The sequence below is a fragment of the Budorcas taxicolor genome, chromosome 6 (genome assembly GCF_023091745.1).
Source record: "Budorcas taxicolor isolate Tak-1 chromosome 6, Takin1.1, whole genome shotgun sequence".
Classification (NCBI taxonomy): domain Eukaryota; kingdom Metazoa; phylum Chordata; class Mammalia; order Artiodactyla; family Bovidae; genus Budorcas; species Budorcas taxicolor.
The window spans coordinates 114,118,810-114,141,053 of record NC_068915.1 but is presented as its reverse complement, the minus strand read 5'-3'; the positions used below and the strand labels follow the sequence as shown (position 1 = coordinate 114,141,053).

The window sequence follows — 22,244 nt, the reverse complement described above, 5'->3', positions numbered from 1 at the left end:
GTTGGACACGACTGAGCGACTGAACTGAACTGAAGCATATGAAAAAGTTGTTGGCCGGAGCAGGGGGCGGGGGTGGGGTGGGGAGGGGGGGCTCCGTGCAATGAATCCCTTGTGATACCTTTTCATCTGGATGCATCAACTATGAACATTTTGCCACATTTCGCTCTATCCATCTCTCTGTCTCTCTTCTGAACCATTTGAAAGTTAGTTGCATTATAACAAGCAGGCCTTAGCACATGTCTGTACCCAAATATCCGCCCCAGAAAATCCCCGTTTCCTGTCCCCCCCCCCCCCCCCCCCCCCGCCCCCCAGAGGGCCCCATTGCAGATGTTTGCCTACCATCTCTCCTCCAGGGGCCAGGCTGGGGTCGACACCACAGCCGCTAACAGGCCTCTGTCTGTGGTCACCTTTATTCTGGGATGTTCTTCCCACTTGTTTTCTTTCGTTTTTCTTTCATGCCACCGACCCTTAGAGAGTCCAGACCCGTCTCCCTGTGGGTCGCCCCCTGCCTGATCTGCGTGGGTCTCTGTTCCTTGGTGATGGGAGTCAGGCTGAGCGTTTCTGGCGAGAGGCTGCCTCACGGCTGCTCCCCGCACAGGAGCATGCAGGGCCGTTGGTCCCGCGTGCTTTCAGGATTTTAGCACAGCCCAAGCGCATCCAGTCGGGGTGAGAACTGCACACGTGGCTTTGCACCTGTGCGCGGATAGACCTGTGAGTGGAAGTTATACGTCTACCTAGAAGCGGAATGGTAAATGGGAATGTCGTCTGTCTGCCAAACCACTGTCCCCAGAGGAGGTCCAGGTCACACCTTTGCCCAAAGGACACGCGAGTCCCTTGTCCCCGTCCCCTCCTGGCCCAGCACGGGGCACTGTCTGTCTTCTCAGATTCGCCAGCAGATGGGGAGAGGGCGCCCCTGCTTCCCCTGCCCCCGGGCGCCGAGGGCGTTGCTCTGGCGTCGGGCCATTTGTGTCTCGGTGAGCCTGCTGCTCCCTCCTTCGCTGGTTCTCTGCGGGGCTGCTTGTCTGTCTGTGTTGCCCCAGCAGGGGGATGGGCGTGTGCCCTGAGCTCTGTCCGGCAGGGATGAGGAATCCCTCTCCTTCTGAGATTGGGTGGTGGGGCCCAGGAGCGGGGGTGTGTGTGTGTTGGGGACAGGGGGCAGGGCAGGGGCGCGGGGGGCTGCGTCTAGGTGTGTTGCTGGGCAGGGAAGGCAGCGTGGGCCGAGGAGGGGCGTCTCTGAGTGGGGAGACAGAGACGAGATTACCTCCGATCATCCTCACCAGCAATTTCCTTGCTTGCCAGGCTCGAGGGGTCGCTGAGACCCTCTCCCCGTCCCGTCCTGCGGGGCCTCCTTCGGGCCTCTGGGCAGCATCCTCCTTATCTCAGATGCCTTCCCACTTGCTGACTCCTCCGCTGGACCCGTCCATCTGCTCTTAAGTTTTCTCTTGGCCTTTGAAGTCAGCTTTAGCATCCTCTCCTCCTTCGAGAGAGGTCCCCTGATCCCCAAACCCTGCGGCAGCCACTGGCTCTGCGCCTGCGTTTCCTCCCCGTTATACGCTGATCGCAGGATGAGCCTGCGCATTCGTTTGCTTCCCTGACTGTGTTCGTCACCCTGCCAGCCTGCTAGCTCCTGGTGGGGGCTTCCGAGCTGACAGCCAACCCGCCTTCACCGACAGAACACCCTGCTCAGGGCATCCGCTCCCCTGTGACGCAGACCAGACAGCGTCTGACTCGCTCAACCCTTGGGCGTCCGGGCTTGTCCGACTGCAGCCACCTCCTAGCTGGTGCCTTGGGGGTCCCTGCTCTCTGTTGCCATAGGGGACCTTGGACTTGCTGTCTCGGGGGCATCCGTGTCATAGACAGTGGTGCAGATGCTGAGGGGGGTGGCGGGCCGAGGTGTGGCCCCTTTTGAGCTCAGCTTCTCAGACATGGACGCAGGCAAGAAGAGTGGACTGAAAGGACGTGGTCCAGCCAGGCTGGTGTCTGGGACGCGGAGTTCGATCTTGGTCTGGGAGGCCTCCTGAGCGCCCCCGCCCCAGAGATGATGCTCTGTGCTGGGGACCCAGAGGTCGGCCTGGCAGGGAGGAGGGATGGGGCAGAGTCTCAAGCAGGTGAGAAAGTGGGTGGCTGGGAGGAACCTAGAGAAGGGGCAGCCTGAGGAAGGATGGGGAAAGCCTAAGGGCAATGCCGACGTGTGGCACGCGCTGCTCCGAGACCACAGACGGTGTTGGTGACGACAGGCAGGTCTGTGTTCTGGGTTGAGTTGTGTCCCCGAAGAGCGGTGCTGAAGTCCCGACTCTCGTCCCTGTGAATGTGACCTTATTTGGAAATAGGGTTGTTGCAGATGTAGCTAGCTGAGATGAGGTCACATGGAGTAGGGCATCCTGATGAGACGAGGAAGAGAGACATGGACGTGGAGACACGGGAGGAGGGCCCCAGGACCGCAGAGGCAGAGGCCGAAGGGCTGCCGCTCTGCGCCAAGCATCGCCCGAGACCCGTGTCAGGAGCAGCGAGGAAGGGCTCTCCCCTGGGGGTTCCCGAGGGACTACGGCCCTGCTGACACCCTGATTCAGGACTTCCGGCCCCCAGACTGTGAGAGAATAGAGTTCTGATATTTAAGACACTCAGCGTGTGGCCGTTTGTTCCAGCCAAACTCACACAGTTAGGAATTGGGACCGAGAGATGCCGCTCACCAAGTGCCCATCACGTGCCACGTGTATCATCTCGTTCAGTCTTTCTGCAGCCCAATGGGCAGGCACCCCCACTATACAGACGGGAAACTGAGGCCCAGAGAGGTGAAGCCGATGGGCCCAGGTCACACAGTGGCCGAGAGATGGAGCCGGCTGCAGACACAGGGCTGCCTGAGTTGCACAAGGGCAGTCAGCTGGGCGGGGGTGTTGGTGTATGGTGCGTGGCCCTGTTGGAGGGCGGGGAGGGGGGGCGAGGGAGAGTGGCCACGGTGAGGCATTCTCTTTTCCAACCGTGAGGCTCCCAGAGGACTTCCAGGTGGAGGTGTCTAGCACTCCGATAGCTCTGGGGGCTGAGTGCTCAGGAGGGGCCCGGCTGGAGGGCCTGGACGATGTCTGAGAGCCCTTTGGAGATCATTTTTATGCCCCTGAGAACAGGCACCAGTGTTTTCATTGCCTTAAACTCACCTGGAAAACCAGTACCCACATGTCATAGTTTTCAAGCCCTTGATTTCGTTTGTTTCTCATCTTTTTAAGCAGCATTCGGCAATGAAGATGCGAGTGGGCATGACTCGGGAAGGCTCAGGGATGGTTGGACGCAGAGTGGGGCTGGTAAGGGTGAAGAATTATTCTGGAATGTGGAACGGGAGGGTGCGGAGAGGGGGCCAGTCAGGGGCTCGGGGACGCAAGTGGGGCCACCAAAGCCACCTGGCCACCTTCCCCCTTGCCTTTCTGGCTGGAGCCAGCCTGCTAGGGCCGCAGATGGAGGGCTGTGCACAGGGCAGGGTGGCCTGGGTCACGCCCTCACGTGTGGCGGTCCTTCCAGGCTCCTGCAGTCCCGCCCATCCTCTGAGGCCAGGAAGAGCGTGTTTCTCTCTTTTCTTTAAATCACTGTCAGTTTTGCCTGGTCGCCTCACTCTGGCAGGGGTACAGGCATAGAAGTCAGGATAGAACTTTCTCCACTGCAGATGGCGACCCATTTGTGGGTGTGAAATCAGTTTAGTGGGTCACAGCAGCCTTTGTTACATAAGAGGTTGAGTTGAATAGAAAAAGAGCAGACCCAGTCTAGAAAAAGAAAGGAAAACAGCAGAGCACATCCCAAGTAATAGGGCGAAGCATTGTTTGGTGAAAAAAAAAAATCTGTTATGTATTCAGATATCGTATAAACGATTGCCACATATGGCAGGCTGAAAAACGCTCCCCCACCCCCATATTTCATGTCCTCATCTTAGGACCTGTGAGTATTTGAAAAAACGGGGGGTTTTGCAGATGGGATTAAGGTAAGGCTGCTGCACTGGGGAGATCATCCTGGATTATCTGTGTGAGTCCTAAATGCATCACAGTGATTCTTAGAGGGGCAGAGGGAGGCTACAGACAGACTCACAGAGGAGAAGGGGCCGGGAGCAGCAGGGCGGGCGGAGATGGGGTGATGCCACCGTGAGCCAAGGACGCCAGCTGCCACTAGGAGCTGGAAGAGGTGGGAAGGATCCTCCCCCCGGGCCCTGAGGGAGCCCTGCCCAGCAGACACCTGCATTCCAACCCCGTGGTACCGAGTTTGGACTTCCGGCTTCCAGGACTGTTGTTTCACCCGTTCGTGCTGGTCTCAAGAAGCTAGTACGCTGTGAGACGAACAACCCCGAAGCTCAGAGGCTAAGTCGGCAATCGGTTATCCTGGCTTGGGGCCTGCGGGCTGGCCAGAGCTCAGCTGACCAGTCCGGGCTCCCAGGGGGCTGGCCCTGTCCCCTCTCCATCTTCCTCCTGGGACCATCAGGCTGGCCTAGGGGATGCGCTCTCTGCAGGAAGAACAGAGGGAGCTGTGTGACGCCTGAACCTGCAGGCGGTCACTTCCACTTGTGTGCGAGCGGCGACCAAGCCAGGCACGGGAGCAGACACCAAGCCACGGGGCCGGAAGAGCTCTCTCCCCCCGACTGGGGACCCTGGTGAGGGGGCGGGAGCAAGGGGGCCCGGGCCCGGCCCATCTGCAGGCTGCACCCTGTGCGCGTGGGGCCGCTGCCAGGCGGGCACGTCTCTGCGCGCTGACGCTAGAACCGTGTGGAAGCTGCCCGCCGGCGGCACAGAGCCCGGTGCCAAGTGCCTGGACGCAGCCGTTCGTGGGTTTTCAGGGCGCAGCTCTGCCTCTCTGCCGCCCTCCCTGAGAATCAGTCTGGAAGGTTCCGGGTGGGGAAGGGACAACGTCCCACCTCACCCCTCACCCTGCATCCTTAGAGGGATAGATGGGGGCTCATCCTGCGGGGTCCGGGGCAGGGGAGAAGGGACTGCTCCCCCACAGCCCCAGCTGGTCGCCGTCCCAGGGGGGCACGTGCACATCCACCGTTAGCTTAGGCTCACCAGGGTCCTGGTCCTCCGCCTTGAGCATGCACGGGGACTTTGGAGAGGCCGCGGGGCAGGAATCTCCCACGATGAGGCTGGGCGGCCGCGGCCCGCCCTCCCCGTGGGTGCTGCCTCGTGTTGCCCCTCCTGCCCCCTCCCCCCAGAACAGACGCGGAAGAGGGGCAGGGCCCAGGCACCACCCCCTACCACCCCTGGTCCTGGGAAACCACGTGAGCCCATGGGAGAGGAGGCCGTGGGTCCCCGGAGCCCTGGAACCTCTGTGGGCAGGGTAGGTGTTCCCACAAGCCAAGGGCAGTCTCCCACGGCCCCGGCAGCCACTGCAGTTGGTGGGTCATGGCATGGGGTTGGGGGTGGTGTGCTGGCCTCCATGGGGGCCTTGGTGCAGGCCGGGCAGGGTGGGCGGGGAAGGTGCCCGGAGCTGAGGGTCAGTCAGGCAGATACCTGGAGAGGCATGGAGCCCAGGGAAGACCTAGCGTGGTCAGGAAACACCAGCAGGCCAGCTGAACCAGGCCAGGGGCGGATTTCTGCCCCAGGGGCCAAGGAGCCCCCAGCCTACGGTTCCCATCTCCTGGGAGGCCCTTCTGGCGGTATTGTGGCCGCTCATGCCATGCACAGAGGTCTTGCTCCCCCCAGCTCAAATGGACAGGAGGCATCAGGCCCGGGGGGATGACCCTGGTGAGGGAGCCGCCAGCCCTGGGGAGGTGAGGCCGGAAGGCGAGACAGCTGGCTTCTGCTGGGCGCTCTCCCCAGGAAGCAGCGGGCTTGGGGTTCATGTCCAAGCCATCTTCGCTGGGATGCATGGGAGAGGGAGGCGGTCCTTCCGAGGGCCCCTTGAGCCACGCTGAGTCTGGGCCGGAGCGGTGCCTGCCCTGTGGGTGGACGGTACCCGCGGCGGCTCCTACGATGATTCTCTTTCGAGTGCCTGGGCAGACCCCAGCCTCCCTCGTTCTCAGGGTGAGACCGACCCAGGGTTTTCGACAGAAGGTCTGTTGCCCCGGCCGCTGCCCGCCTTCCCATCCCAGCAGAGCCTCACGTAGCCGAGGGCACCGTCCTGCCGGGAACATCAGCTCGCTGTCTCCCCTCTCCAGCCTCAGCCTCCGTCCCGGAGTCGAGCAGCTCGCCACCCCTTGGGCTCTGAGTCACCCTGGGCTTTCTCCGCTGGGGCATCCCCTTAAGCCCCGCTGGGAGCTCCCGCTGCCCCCTGTGATACCCCGGGTCAGGAACCAGTCGCCATATTGCCCCTCTTCTCCCGTCTGACTCTCAGACTCAGAGCCTGCGAGTCTCTCTTGTTCACGAGAGCTGCCCCAGCTCCCGTCTCTGCCTCGGTGTCCTCATGGGGGAAGCAGGGATGTGACGGTCCCTGCGGCGCGAGGCTGGCTGGGGGCTCAGCGGGGGCTGCTGTCTTTGTCGCCGTCGCCAACGCGGTGGTCGTTTCGGCCCCGAGCTGGGCATAGACCGCAAGGCATAGAAGCTGCAGAACAGATGAGTGGAGAGAAGCTCTCCTCCTCTGTAAGCGCGCGGGGCCATCATTCTCTCCCTGGGACGCGTCATCTGTACCCACTGGTGGGACCCGGGGGCCTGGCGTGATGCTGCCTGCAGCCCTGTGCTTACCACCCCCCGGTCCACCGGGCGGAGAGGTTCAGACCAGTGCCGTTAGTTGTGATAGTGTTAGCCGCTCAGTCATGTCTGACACTTTGCAGTTCCACAGACTGTAGCCCGCCAGGCTCCTCTGGCCATGGGATTCTCCAGGCAAGAACACTGGAGTGGGTTGCCATGCCCTCCCCCAGAGGATCTTCCTGACCCAGGGATCGAACCTGGGTCTCCTGCATTGCAGGCGAATTCTTTACCGTGTGAGCCCCCAGGGAAGACCTAGTGTGGTTAGTGAATGTCAGATCAGGCCGGGAGGTCCCCGCCAGCGGCCAGCACCCCCTCTGACTCTCCGGAGACGAGCGGATGAGGTGTTTTCTGCTGGGTGCTGGTGGAGGGCTGACATGCCCCGCCCCCAGAGCTGCTGCAGCTGAGCTCTGGGAAATACGACCCGTGCTCCAGGGCGTGGCCACCGAGCCTCCTGGCTGTGGGATCCTGGCCCCCGGCCACTAGGCCATCACGCGCTCAATTAACCAGGATAACGCCTGCAGGGTCTCAGGGGCCGCGTGCTGGGGGCCAGGCAGGCCTTCCTGCTTGTGTGGTTCGTGGCTCACAGGGCGTTTCTGCCCCTGAGAGCTTAACGCCAAGTGTCGCAGAGAGACACCCAGGAGCACAGGGGCACCAGCGGACTGGGCAGTCAGCGTCTCACGCTGCCTGTATGCCTAGGGGACCCCGAGTGTCCCAAGCCTGAGTCTCCTCCCCTCTGGCACACGGGGGCTGCGAGTGGGTTAAGTAGGTCACCCCGACATTCATGTCCACCCGGAACCTTCGTGTGTGACCTTATTTGGAATAGCGTCTCTGCAGGGTAATCAGGGTAAGAATGGAGAGGAGGTCCTCCTGGAAGAGAGGGGACCCTAAATCCAGTGACTGGTGTCCTTGTATAAGAGACAGAGAAGGACACACAGAGACGTACAGAGAAAAGCCAGCCCTGTGAGTTCGGGGGCCGAGATAGCAGTGATGTGGATGTTAGCCCAGGATGCCTGCAGCCCCCAGAAACTGGCGATGAAGGGAAGCACCCCTGCCCCACCGCCCCAGAGCCTTTGGGGGTTTCTGGTCTGCAGACTGGGGGAGAGTCAATGTCTGCTGCAGAGGCCGCAGCTGTGGGGCTGGGTCCCCAGGACCCGGGCACAGGCTGGGAGGTGCTGGGTGGGGGGCCTTGCGGGCCAGCCACTTGGGGCCGCAGACGGACCCAGCTCTCCCGGGACCCTCCCCCACTGTCTTTGCAAAGCCGCTTTCCCGGACACCCAGGAACAGGTGTGTCTCTGGAGTGGGGTGGCAGTCTATTTCAGTGTTTTGGGCAGGACTCAGCCCGGCCCTCTTCGGGCATGAGGGCGGCAGCTGCCTCGTGACCCTCTGGCGTGTCCCCCGAGGGCCGTGCTGGCCGCAGAGGCTCCAGCCCTCGGCCAGCTGCCGCCTGCCCGCGGCCTCACGGGTGCCGGCCGGGCTCGCGGAGATCACAGTCCATGGGGATGCCCAGAGGAGGGACAGGTAAGGCTCACGGTGCCCTTACCGCTCTGACCATCGGCCCGGGAGGAAGGCTTCTGTTCTGACCAGAAGCCTCCATCCAGTCCCCCCAGGAAGCCCGGGGTCCAGCCCGAGGGGAGGCAGCGTGAGCTCTGCCTTGTATGAAGGCAGATGCGGCTGGAGCTGACGCATGCCCGCTTCGTGCCCGGCCTTGGCGACTCTCCTCTGGACTCTTGATGTGACCCATTTTACAGATGAGGAAGCTGAGGCTCAGGGAAGGGGAGGGTTTGGGCAGGTTCATTGCGGCGGGCGTTGCTGTCGGGCCCCTACTCTGGGTTAAGCCTCTGTGCCTCCCCGCCCCTGCCCTTTGCTTCTTTCCTAGAGATTCCCAGTCTTCAACCAAGGGTGACTTTGCTCCCGGGGGAGGGTGGGGGGCGTTTGACCCTGCCTGGAGCCACTTCTGATGGTCTCAGCTTGGCTGAGGAGGGGTGCCACAGGCCCCTGGGATGGGTGTTGAGACCAGAGATGCCGCTCACCACGCCGTGGCACACGGGGTGGGCCCACAGAAGCGTGGTCCAGCCCAGAGTGTCGGCTGGGCCTGAGGGCGGGAAACCGGCCTTAAGAGATATCGTCATGACTTCGGTCCTTCTGCTGTTGATGTGGAGAGCAGGGCCCATCAAGGTAGAAAGAAACGCTAAGGAGCTTCCAATCCATTCCAACCCCACCTCGGACGAGGTGGCGTGTGGCGGGGATGGCAGATGATGGGAAGAAAGCTCCGGGGCAGGGGGAGGGGCTGGAGGAGGAGACGGGGTATGTGGGGGGGGGGGGCGCAGGGAAGCCAGCCTGGACCCTGGAGCAGAGAGGTGGGGTGCAGCAGGGAGAGCCTCTGAGAGCCGAGGTGTGCGGGGCGGGGGGGCTCCGGCCAGTGTCCAGCCTCCATCCTGAAGTGCTCCCAGCTTGGTCCTTGGGGCGCCGTCCTGGCATGAGGCTCAGTGCCCAGCAGACCCTGCCTCAGCCAGACCCTCTGTCCCAGCTGTGGCGTCTGTCCAGAGGCGGGATCCGGGACCCCTCGTCCGTGTGTCCCCATCAGCATTCTGCAGGCTCAGGGGGGTTTATGCAGGAAGCAGCCCCTGGGGTGCCAGGTGAGTGGCGGCAAAGGTTTGAAGCCGGACCTGCCTCTGGCCTGACTGCACTGTGGGCCTGGTCTGGGCACTGTCTTGCTCTGGGGTGGGGGGGTGCTCCAGACCCCCTCTGTAACATGGGGGTGTTTACAGTTCTTCCCTCCCATGGTGCTCTGAACCCACGGTGCCCTGAACCCTCCTAGCAGACTCTCCACGTTTGTCCCCCCAAATGTGTAGCTGTGGGTGCCCCTGCCTCCCCGGGCTGGCTGGACGCAGCCCCACGTGGAGGTCTCACTCCTGGCCTTAGAGCTCCGGCTAGCTGGGGGTCAGATAACATCCCCTGACCTGCCGTGTGTACTGGATTGTTCTGAAAACACCGGCGGATTCCAGGAGCTGAGCCATGTGACGATGTTCAGTTCTCAGATGGAATTTCCATGCCGGCGGCTGGGCGGGTCTCTCCACTCAGCTGAGAACTTGGTGTCCTTCACGCCCTGCTCTCAGCAGACGATGGGCAAAACAATCGTGATATTAAAAACTGCACAAACCCAGTGAGATAAGCCCTGTTGTTCCCAACTCACAGACGAAGAAACGGCATCTTGTGATAAAAGTACCAAGGAGGGAGACATGACTCTATTTATGTAAAATTATAATAAGAGCTAAAAGCTAAAGAACTGTAGAACTTTTAGAAGAAAATATTATATCAGGATAAGGATTTTTGATCTCGGGGGTTTCTTAGAAATGACACTAAGTGCACAAGCAGGAAGACATAGATACATTGGATTTATTTCTTCAAAATGAAGCAGCCTTACGCTGCAAGGAGCATTAAGAAGCAAATGAGAACACCAGTCACAGAACAGGAGACGATATCTGCCAATCATGTATCAGAGGATGGGCTTGTGTCTAGAATATGTGTGTGCATGCATGCTGACTCGCTTCAGTCGTGTCCAACTCTTTGCAGCCCTATGAACTGTAGCCCGCCAGGCGCCTCTGTCCATGGGATCCTCTAGGCAACAGTACTGGAGTGGGTAGCCATGCCCTCCTCCGGGGGTCTTCCCGACCCAGGGATGGAACTCGCATTTCTTATGTCTCCTGCACTGGCAGGCAGGTTCTTTACCACTAGCGCCACCTGGGACGCCCGTCTAGAACATATAAACTCTTATAACTCAATCAGAAAAGCCAAATTCAAGGAACAGAAGATCTGAATAGACATTTTCCCAAAGAATATATACAGGTAGTGAACAAGCTCGTGAAAAGGTGTTCAGCATCGGGGGCTATCAGGAGATGCAGACCCAAGCCACAGCGAGACACATCTCACGCCCATCAGAGCAAGTGCGCGCTCAGTCGCGTCTGACTCTGCGACCCCGTGGACTGTAGCCCAACAGGCTCCTCTGTCCAGGGGACTCTCCAGGCAGGAAGACTGGAGTGGGTTGCCATGCCCTCCTCCTCCAGTCCCTGCCATCTTCCTGACCCAGGTAGTGGACCCGTGTCTCTCGCGTCTCCTGCTTTGGCCGGTGGACTCTTTACCACGGCGCCACCTGGGAAGCCCACTAGGGTGACCGTGATGAGAAGGGCCAGTGGTGACAGATGCTGACGAGGACGTGGAGAAGCTGCTGGCGGGAGGGTGAAGTGATGCAGCCACTTAGGGGAGCAGCCTGGCAGTTCCTCACACGGTTAGACGCAGAGTTACCATGTGACCAGCAAGAAAGGGGGCGTCCACACAAAAGGGCCTGTGCCGGAGCGCCCAGAGCAGAAGCTGTAACAGCCACAAGGTGGAAGCCACCCCGGAGTCTGGTGGTATGTTCTTGTAGCGGACAATTATTTGGACAAAAAGAGTTATGACACGCTGACCCCTGCTACAGCGTGGATGAACCTTGAAAGCCTTAACCTGAGTAAAGGAAGCCAGACGCAATGTCCAGAGTAGGTGAATCTGTTACAGAGACGGAAAGGTCATTGGTTGCAGGGTGGTGGGGGGGGGGCGGGGATGGGGAGGGATGGTGATGGGTGAAAGTGAAGTCACTCAGTCTTGTCCGACTCTCTGCGACCCCATGGATTGTGGCCCGCCAGGCTTCTCCATCCATGGGTTTTTTTCAGGCAAGAGTACTGGAGTGGGTTGCCATTTCCTTCTCCAGGGGACCTTCCTGACCCAGGGATCAAACCCGGGTCTCCCTCATTGCAGGCAGAGGCTTTTCTTTTCAGAGGGATGGAAATATTCTAAAGTTGATCATGGTGGTGGGCGCACGTCTATGAATATACAACCAACCAGACCCCCAGTTCTTACAAGACACACACACAGGACACACTTCCCCTGCCATCACCCTCCTTGGACTGGCGGGTTAGGTGGAGAACACGCCAAAGGGCAGAAGGTTAAAGGAAGTGGGGAGGGCGGGGAAGCCAGAAGAAACGGAAGACCAGGCTGGTCACACAGAGACCTGGGCTCGAATCCCTCCCCTGCCGGTTACAAGCTGTGGGATCTCAGCCAGTTGCTGAGCCTCGGAGCCTCGGTTTCCCCGGCTGCTGTGGGAGGTGATCGTGCGTCTCGAGCCAGTTGGCGTGCAGAGCCCACAGCCAGGCAGAAAGGAGAGTCGTGGGTATTTCTGGGTGGCCGCTGGGGACAGAGCCTGCCCTCGGAAGTCGCAGGCCAGCTGCTGTCCCTGCTACCCTCCCCCAGCCCTGGCCGCCTCTCCGCGGAAAGAGAGGAGATTGGAGCTCCTGCAGGATCACCCAACGGATACTAGACAACCCATCCCTCCCTGCTCCGTCCACAGACTCCCGCCAGGGGCCAGGCAGCACCGAAGCCGGTGGGCGGGGTGTCTGACTTGGGTGAGGATCGGCCAGCTCAGATTTTCAGACCCCAGCTGAGACCCCTTCCTTAGCAACACAGTTCACTAAGTAGGCCCTTAAGGTCTACCTTTTGTGGAGAAAACGCGAGGGTTGTAGGGCTGGCCTTCCCTGTGGGTCTGGAATCCCGTGCACATCTGTGGACAGAGGGGCAGGGGCCCCGAGAAGCAGGTTGGAGGAATTTTAAATTGACCATTGCTATGGGTTTTGCATGCTTTGGTCACGGGAAGCTGCTTCGTGACTTGGGCGAAGAGGATCTTTGTCTGCCAGGCAAGCATCTGGGGGGCAAGTATGGAGCCACGAGGCCGGGCACTGGAGGAGGGTCAGGCCGGGGTCTTCAGACTCCAAGAAAGGGCTGCTGGCCCTCAGGAGGACGCAGAGAGCCTGGACTCCAGGCTCAAGTGAAGGAGGGCCCTTCCACCACAGGAGATGGGGCTGGGCTCCAATGCAGGTGAAATAGATGCTTTTGACGAACGATGTGAGCTTGCAGCCCTCAGGTTGCTCAGAGTCCATGAAAATAGCCGTGGACAGGAAGGTTTGCCAAGCTGGGGCACCCCGGGAAGATGCCACACAGCGAGTTAGGTCCAAGGTGGACCCACCTCCCCCAGAGCTGGTCCCTTCCCTGCCCTCCACCCCTCAGCTGTCTGCTCTCCCCCCAGCCCCACGCAGCATGCCACAGAGGGGAGAGCAAGACCCAGAGAGACAGGGCTTCTAGTTCCGGCCTGGAAGCTGCTTCCGTCCTTGGAACCTGTTTGTCCATCTCAGAATGGTCAAGAGAGGATGTTCCCTGATGTGCAGAATGAACAGGATAATTGGACCTTAAGTGATGGGTCGGCAGCAGGCTCTGGACGATGGATAGTGTCCTCCTGGGAGAGGGGTCAGGAGGAGAGGTGGGGCCGGGGTGTGGTGACCTCGGACGCCCAAGCCGTCCTTGCTGGGTTCAAAGCCAAGGGCTCTTCTGGGCCACTGAGACTCGCTGATGGTGAGCTGAGGGGCAGCTGGGTCCCCGCCAGGCGGATGGTGTCTCCAGGCCAAGGCTGCAGCCCCATCTCCAGGGACCTGGGCAGGAGAGGGGGCAGCTTCTGACTCTGAGCGGGCCCGCATGCACAAGGGGCCTGTCGGCCAGCCCCCCAGCTGGCTGCGCCCCCCCACTCTGCCTGGAGAGTGAGGGTCCCTGGCAGGATTAGCACAGCCCTCACAGATCCTCAGGCTTTCCAGGTGGCCCAGTGGGTAAAGAATCCACCTGCAATGCAGGAGAGGCAGACAGATGTGAGTTCAATCCCTGGGTCGGGAAGATCCCCTGGAGGAGAGCATGGCAATCCACTCCAGTATTCTCGCCTGGAGAATCCCGCGGACAGAGGAGCCTGGCGGGCCACAGTCCACGGGAGTCACAGAGTCAGATGTGACTGCAGCGGCTGAGCACGCACGCAGCACTCACGGAGCCGCCCGGCGGGAGCTGACAACTGGGGCTCGGGGTCCTGCAGGCCTGGGCTCCAGTGTCCGTGGTGCTGTGTGCCCACTCCTGGCTGTGACCCGGGTCACTGGTGGGAATTGCCCCACGCCGTGTCTGGCCGATAGTCCAGGCCCAGGAGCTGAAAGCTGATGTCGTCACTCAGACTGTTAATTCTCACCCCTGCGAGGCGCCGTTCTGTGCTCTGAGTCACCAAACACATCCCCCCATTTCCCATCATTCGTCAGAAATATTCATGGGGCACCTGCTGTGTGCTGGGCCTGAGCCGTACGCCGAAGACCGAGACGAGGTCCCAGGCTGTCCCAGTGGTGGCCGCCTGGCCCACGTGAGGTGACATGAGGGACAAGCCGTGGCCCTGCCTGGAAGTCCAGGGACCCAAGCCCTGGCCCCGGCCTTGCCTCAGACCTGCCCTCTGCTTTCCTCTGTGTTGGGGCGGGGGATGGGCCCAGATGCCCACCTAAGCCCTGACCTTCCAGAATGCCACCCATGAGATACTTAGATGCCTTGCCGGTCAGGAAGGGCAGCTCTTCCGGCGATGAAATAACATCCTCCAGGGACGTGGGTGGCCGGGGAGCCTGGACCAGCTGCTCGAAGCTTCAGGAGTCTGTGAACTGCCAGAAGCTGGAGCCGAAGGTGGCTGGGCGCCCCCCGTGGGCGGCATGAGCTTCCAGGGGTGGGGGCGCTCACTGCTGTGTTCTCCCCGCTTCTACCTCCGAAGGGAACGCCTCTGCCAGCAGACACCACTCCTGCAAAGCCCCTACCACATGCCAGCCTGCAGAAGCCCGGCCTGGGGCAGCGTGACCATCCCTCTGTGCAGAGGAAGACAGGCTCGGGGGGCAGGGGAGTGGCAAGTCCCCAGCCCTGCCTCCCGCTCCAGGAGGGTTGGTTTCCGGGGGCCACGGGAATGAATCCCACAGACATTTCTTCTCAGACGGCTCTGGAGGCCAGGGGCCTGAAATCACCCTGTCCCGGGCACGGGCTCCTTTTGAGGTCTGTGGGGACCGGGGCCTTTCTTGGCCTGCCGATGGCCGTCTCCTCCCTGTGTCTCCACTCCTCGAACTTCTGTGCGTCTCTGCCCCAGTTTCCTGTTTATAAGGACACAGTCGTATTGGAGACAGACCGAGATGCCTCGCTCTAACTTGCGTGCCTCTCTCCAGGACCCAGTCACGTTCTGAGGAGCTGAGGGCCAGGACTCCGACGTGAGGGGGATTCGGTTCCATCTGCCACGGACGGGTTCCCTTGTGTGGCCTCCCATTATCCTCGCCGGCTGGGAATCCATGGAGGCTCCTCTTTCCAGGCACCGGGGGGTCGTCGTGTGGGTAGGGTCATCATGTGGGTGGGGGTCATCACATGGGCTGGGGGGTCATCGTGTGTGTGTGGGGCGGTCCCTGCATGAAGCAGGAATCTGGGGTTTCTCCGCTTAAACTCTGCCTGAGTTCTGCCCTTGGTCGCTGGGGCCAGGACAGCTGGCCTGTAGTCCTAACCTGGCATCTCCCTGGCTGAGCAGCTGGGCCCAGGCGCCTGAGGGATTTTGGTGTGCCATCTGTGTGGGAACTGGCTAGGGTGGCCCTGGTTGAATTTGGAGCAGGCAGAGCCCGTTTCTGGAACCAGACCCGGAAGGTGATGAACTCGTCCTAGGACAGAGAAATCACACCAGTCCATCCTAAAGGAAATCAACCCTGAATATTTATTGGAAGGACTGATACTGAAGCTGAAACTCCAATACTTTGGCCACCTTATGCGAAGAGCTGACTCACTGGAAAAGAGCCTGATGCTGGGAAAGATTGAGGGCAGGAAGAGAAGGGGACGACAGAGGATGAGATGGTTGGATGGCATCACCGACTTGATGGACATGAGTTTGAGTAAACTCCGAGAGTTGGTGATGGACAGGGAGGCCTGGCGTGCTGCAGTCCATGGGGCTGCAAAGAGTCAGACACGACTGAGTGACTGAACTGAGAGTACCAGGAGAGAGGGAGACCTGGGGTTGAACTCTAGCTCCACCCCTTCTGGCTGTGTGGCTTTGGGCTGGTTGTTGACCTTCCTGAGCTCAGTTTCTAGCTCTGCCAAATGCGTGTAATGATATCCACCTTGCCGGGTGGTTGTGACGACTCCAGTCAAGGTCACACCAGACTCTGGGCACTTCCTTTCCTGGGTCAAAAAGGCCAGCACCTGTGGGACTTAGGCTGTGGAGGAGAATCTTACCGTCTCCGGAGCAGACCTCAGGCGGGGCAGGCGCAGGTGTGGGGGGACGGGGCTTGTACAGACGTGGGGCGGGGCTGCCTGGGCTGGAGGTTGGCGTGGCGTTCTGGTTTCCCAAGGCTGGGTAACTAACCACCCAAACCTTCACGGCATCAGATAGGTGTTCTGTGACACAGGTTCCGAGGAGCAGAGATTCAGAAAGGGCTCCGTGGGGGTGTTGCATCTCTCTTCCACAGCATCTGTGATTTCAGCTGGAAAGCAAGAAAGCCTGGGGTGACTCAAGCCCTGGGGACTGGCGTTTCTGGAGGTGCCCCGACTCACAAGTCTGGGGGATGTGCGGGGTGGTCTGGACTTCCTCACACCCTGGCCGCTGGGCTCCTGGACTTGGCAACCTAGGAAGCTGGGCACTGTGACTTGGGTCAGGGCAGCGGCAAAGGTCCACCCTGGTCCCAGGGAGGGTCTCAGAGCTCGCTGCTGAGCAGGAGGAGGGTCAAAGCCAAATGTGGAGAGGAGCCTGCACATGGGACTGGTGTCCAGCCGTCTTTACGTGTCCAGTCAGACACGTGATCAGACACTTGTGCTGAAGCCCCGGGTCCAGTCCTGAGACCCCAGGTGGAGCGGCACTCATCACTGGCCTCCAGGAGCTGCTGTCTGGCCGCAGGGCAGTTCCTGGGCTCAGCTGAGGACAGGGGGCTGCAGAGGGGTCACAGAGACCATGCTTGTTGGGAATCTAAGAGGATACACAGCTTCACACGGCGGTGGCACCCCGGCGGGTCCCTGGCGTTCACTTGTGAAATTATAGACACAGGCCTGGGGACAGGTCTCAGGATGAACATTCCTGTGCCCGGGGGTCAGCATCAGTGCGGTGAGCTTCCTGCAAGGGGTTTCCATGTGTGTCTCCACCTCCGTGCCCTTGGGTGCAAGCTCCTCAGGGTGGGGGACCGTGTCTTCCTTGGCCCTGTGCCAGCAGGAGCTCGGCAAGGAGCTGGTACCACCCGGGCTTCGCTGAGGACGGATGCATGATGTGTCTGCAGAGGCTTCAGGCCTGGCAGTGCGGAGACCCTTGCAGCCGGCTCACTGGGCTCAGGCTGCCCACAGCCTTGGCGAGACGGGCCGGATCAGAGAGCCGCGTCCTGGTTTCCGGTTTTGTTCGCAGCCAGCCCTTAAGGAGGTTAAGACGGGGAGTGACTACAGGCGCTTTGCTTTGATTTACCAACATATAACAGTAGGAGAGGCCCAGGCCTGTTCCTGAACCTGACGGCCCGTAAAGAGTATCCTAAGGGCAGGGGAGACAGACGCCCTAAGGTCTTCGTGCCGTCAACTCCCTGTTTAGAAAGCCGGTCTAAACCAGCCCCTGTGCTGGAGGCTGTGCTAGCTGCAGGATGCTGGTGGCCGCCTGGTGTGAGTGCCGTCACCCAGCTGGGCCTGGCCGGGCGCCCCTTGCTCTGTCTGCACTGGTTCCCGGCCCTAGGGAGCGGCACTTCTCAGACCCGGCCCCTGGCCCAGGAGGAGAGCGTGGTGACGTGTGCTTGCTGCTGACCTGAAGGTGCCTGTGCAGCGTGCGCCACCTCCTCCTGGAAGCCCTCCCTGACTGCACACAGGTCCACCTCCCCACAGCACCTGCCCACGGCCCCGTAGCCTCCCTCGGTCCTTCTGCGCTCACTGTCATCGTTAGAAAAGCCAGAGAGGGAAGGTGAGAACTCGGCACCTGGGACCCGCTCTGGGTGCATCAGAGCCCTAGGAGAGGCTGTGACGCACGGTCGTGTAAAGCTTATTCAGTGTTAAAGCAGACTTATAAAGTGTGGAGACTCCACGCCAGCTGTTGGCGTGACACAGAGAGCAAGATGGAGAGGGCTACAGAACCCTCTCACTGATGGAGCATGGGTTCCCCTCGGGTTTCCTGAGGATGCAGGGACTCCATGTCCCGTTAGCGAAGTGGATTGACCCCAAGAGCAAAGGCTGGAAAATAAGCTGAACAAGGGCTGTTGGTCCTTGGCCAAGCCAGCAGTGCCTGCTCGGGGGTCCAGTGTTAGCTGGACCCTTGGGGAAGGGACAGGACCATATGTAGAGGCTTTGAAGGTGAGCAGATTGAGTGGAGATAAACAGTTGAAAAAGTCCCCGATGACTGCCGAACACCGTGTGCTTTGCTGTCTGGAGCGGGAGGGGTGAGATGAGTCCCTGGAACAAGAGAGGCACCTGCCCCCCACCCCCACTCGCTGGGCCCTGCGTGTGCCCTCTCCTGCCACCTGCCACACCTGTGCCCGGCCAGTTTGCACACCCGCCCCCCTGAATGCCCACCGGCTGCTCTGTTCCTGTTTGGTGAACAAGCCAGTGCATGACGGACTTGCAGAGCGCCAGGCGGCAAAGGGGATGCTGGTATTGGGCGCCAGAGCAGCAGGGACCCTGGCCGAGTCCCTAATCCAGCCACGTGGCTTTGGGAGAGTCCCCAGGCATCTCTGAACCTCTGTGTGTACTGAATCAGTGGTGTCCGACTCTGCACCCCTCATGGACTGTAACCCACCAGGCTCCTCTATCCTTGGATTCTCCAGGCCAGAATACTGGAGTGGGTGGCCATTCCCTTCTCCAGGGGGATCACCCCGACCCAGGGATGGAACCCAGGTTTCCTACATTGCAGGTGGATTCTTCACTGTCTGAGCCACCAGGGAAGCCTCCATATCTTCACCTATAAAATGGGGGTGACAGGCCATTTCCGTGGGGGTGTGTGTGGTATGGGTCAAGTGAGGGCCGGGACTGGGTCTGTTTTGCTCCTGTGGGACCCAGGTGCATAGCAGGTCTCAGACGTTTGTTGGGTGGGTGCATGAACGGTGAACAGGGAGGAGAGCTTTGCTGGCTGGAGTCGGGAGTTGCTCACACTTAGCACCCTGCAGCCCTGCCGCCAGCATGGCGTCACGGCGACCTGCGGTGCTTTCCACGGTTAGGGTGCCAAGCAGGGTCAGGGAAAGATGCAGGGAAGATGGAAGGCGGGAGGAGACAACAGAGGACGAGATGGTTGGATGGCACCACCGACTCGATGGACATGAATTTGAGTGAGCTCCGGGAGTTGGTGATGGGCAGGGAGGCCTGGCGTGCTGCAGTCCATGGGGTCGCAAAGAGTTGGACACTACTGAGCAACTGAACTGAATTGAAGGGTCAGGATAGATGCTCTGAGGCAGGAGGAGGCCAGCCCGCCATGGTCCTGCACAGCAAGCATCCCGCAGAGAGGAGGCAGTGGGCACGTGTTCAGGTGGCATCTCAGCAGCTCCCAGGTCCCGTGATGGGAACGCATGGCACATTTGCTCACGAGTCTTGAATGAGGCCAGGCTGGTGAATTTCTCTGAACAAAGTGGGAGATTGCCCCCAGGCAGGTCTGCTAAGGGAGTGAAGCGGAGAACCGAACGTTTGGTGGGTACACCAGCCGGAAGGGAAGTCTACAGGCCCCCAGATGCTCTTGCCCAGTGTCCTGGGGGACCTGCACTGTGGTGGACATGAGCTGAGAGGTTGACATCAACCTTGGCAGCAGCGCTTGTGGGGTTCAGCCGCCAGGACTGCTCCCCGCGTCGAGCTCCAGCAAGCTTCCGTGCTGGGTCTGGATGGATCCCATTTGGATGGAAGACAAAGCCAGGACAGGCTGTTGATGAGGCTTTGGGGTGAGCAAAGGTGTGGCCCCCAGGAGCTCCAGGTCCCCTTCTCTCTTCCCAAAGCCTCTGCCCTCCTCACCCCAAGTGACTGGTTTCCCCCTGAGACCCTGGAGAACTCAGCCAGCAGCTGTTGGTCGGCAACACCTGTCAGTCATCACCTCCGAGCTCTCTCCACTTCACCTGATTCTGAACGGTGCCTCCTGAGACCAGGCTCCACATCACAGATGCAAGCGCTGAGCTTTCTTGGAACTCAGCCAGCCCTCAAGGTCACACAGCTGCCCCCTGCATGGTGGGCCCAAGCCCAGCCTTGCCAGCTGCTGTCCTGGCCTGGCTCCTCCTGGCCTCGGACCTGGTTGGTGGATCAGAATTGTACCCAGAGGGATCACAAGAGAGGGGTCACAGCGACCGCCAGGTCAGACCCAGGAAGCCACGTGCCTCCACTTTGAACGTGAGTTCCGTGTTGATGTTACTGGTAATTGCTCTCTTATTCCCAGCAAGGCTTCCCTGTGCTGGGATTTCATTATCACGGTGGGGATTCAGTGGTCACAGCCCCGTGGGATTGATCCTTACCACTTGACTTTCTGTTTCCTGTTAGTATCGCAGTTAGGGACTTGTTAAATCAAATGCTAGAGCCAACCTGGAAATTGTAGCGAAATGAACCTGCTGGTTTGGGGTTAGGTCTGGAGTGTGGTGGTTCCCGCTCTCTTTCTCTTTTTTTTTAATAGGCTTTATTTCTTAGAGCAGTTTCCAGTTTACAGGGAGGTTGAACAGCAAGCAGGGGGTTCCCATATGCACTCTCCCCCAAATCCCCAGTCTCTCCTGTTAACATCTTGCGTGTTACTCTTGCTGTGACCTGTGTGTGCTGTGTTTGTTAAGATGGGTGAACTAGTTCTGATACGTTATTATATAAAGCCCACAGTTTGCATCAGCTGTTGCTCTGGGTGGTGTGTGATGTGTGTCCTCTGGGTTTGGATGAACGTATAATAATATATGGTCTTCCCTGGTCACTCAACTGGTAAAGAATCTGCCTGCAATGCAGGAGACTCTGGTTCGATTCCTGGATCAGGAAGATCCCCTGGAGAAGGGATAGGCTACCCATTCCTGTACTCTTGGGCTTCCCTAGTGGCTCAGATGGTAAAGAATCTGTCTGCAGTGCAGGAGACCTGGGTTCAATCCCTGGATTGGGAAGATCCCCTGGAGAAGGGCATGGCTACCCACTCCAGTATTCTGGCCTGGAGAATTTCACGCACTACAGTTCACAGGGTCACAGAGAGTCAGACACGAGTGAGCGCCGGAGCCCAGCAAAGCGTAGTGATGCATGTCTACCACCGTGAGATCACACAGAACTGTTTCGCGTGAAATCCCCTGAGCCCCGCCTGCTCATCCCTCCCCGCCCCCAGGCCCTGATGCCCGCTGCTTTTTCGCTGTCTGCGTGGTCTTGCCTTTCTTGATGAAGTCGTGGGGTCAGTCGTGCAGCACGTAGCCTTTCCAGACTGGCTTCTGTGACTCAGTAACAAGTACCTGAGGCCCCTCCAGGCCTTTTCATGGCTTCATAGCTCATCCCAAGAGTTCTTTACGAGACGAGGTCTGGCCCGCACCGCCCCCTCCCTGTCTAAGGGTCCTGAGTCCTGCCACGCAGGGGGTCCTGAGTCCCTCTTGCTGTGTCCACGTGCCAGCCGGGTGCCTCCCCCGGCCTCAGTCCACTCACTGGGCGGCAGGAGCCGTGCCCATGGGCCTCGCTCTGCGGGCTTCTGTGAGCACTGGTCCCGTTTGCAAAGCACCCGGCCTGTGCAGCTGCACGAGGTCCAAGGACTGAGTCCACCTCGAGGGGTAAGAAGTCCCAAACCTCAGATCCGCAGGATCCTCAGGCTGGGACCTCAGGGACAAGCAGGCAGATGCGGGCTGGAGGGGACACCTGAGCAGGGGTACCCACGCCGACAGGCCCCCTCTGGGCAGTGTCTACCTCCCGCCACCAGGGGGCAGCACCCTGCGCTCACCCAGCCACCCAGAGCCCCCAGGCAGCCTGGCTGGTGCTCTCACAAAATGATCCTCTTGAAGCAGCCTTCACCCCAGGTCAAGTATGTGTCCATTAACCTGGAAACTGGCCGTGCCAGGCTGTGAGTTCTTGCGAATGACAGCGGTTGTTGTGAAGCCAGGAGGGGAAGGGGACGACAGACGAGATGGCTGGATGGCATCACCGACTCGATGGACATGAGTTTGAGCAAACTCCGGGAGTTGGTGATGGACAGGGAGGCCTGGCGCGCTGCAGTCCGTGGAGTCACAAAGAGTCGGACATGCCTGAGCCATTGAGCTGAGCTGAGCTGCTGTGCATTGATCTCTTCTGGTTTGCGGGACTCTGGGCTGCTCGCTATGCAAGCCTTTCTGCCTGAGGTCCCAGCCAGCCCTGGGGCAGGTGCTGTGAGCAGAGGGCAGATGGACAAACACCTGGATGGCTGGGAGCTCCAGGTCACTGCCTGCTGGAGGTGAGGCTGGGCTGTACCCAGGTCGTCCCCCCGACCCCGCCCCTGACGGTCACTGCCTGCTGGAGGTGAGGCTGGGCTGTACCCAGGTCTGCCACCACCCCCCCCGGCCCCCCCCCCCCCCCCCCCCGCCGCCTGCCCCTTACACTGATCCATCCCACACAGGTGCTGGTGTAAGACCTTGCATGTCCACTTATGGAGCCACAAGGCACACCGTCCTTTGTATGCTTAGTGGGTGAGAAGACAACATTCGTGCCGCCACCAACCCTCCCCCAAATCTTGATTTAGTCTCGGATGCGGACGGGGTGACTCGGAACCCTCTCAGCCCCACGTGAGTCCCAGGCAGCCCC

At 60.2% G+C, this 22,244-nt stretch overlaps 1 protein-coding gene across 15 annotated transcripts in view; it reads left to right on the top strand.

Moving 5' to 3' along the window:
* Positions 1-22,244, top strand: part of ABLIM2 (actin binding LIM protein family member 2) — a 171,397-nt gene that overhangs the window by 24,028 nt on the left and 125,125 nt on the right. For 5 of the 15 annotated variants that reach the window (XR_008199584.1, XM_052641659.1, XM_052641658.1 and 2 more), the window contains exon 1: positions 8,003-8,171. The exons of 1 other annotated variant lie outside the window; for it this stretch is intronic. Coding sequence is in view for 12 of the 14 variants with exons in the window: in XM_052641659.1 (XP_052497619.1) it covers positions 8,147-8,171 (25 nt within the window). In the remaining 2 variants the exon portion in view is untranslated. Of the gene's footprint in view, positions 1-8,000; positions 8,172-22,244 lie in introns of those variants that run through there. 9 more of the 15 variants (XM_052641660.1, XM_052641649.1, XM_052641647.1 and 6 more) reach the window with 4 other exon arrangements.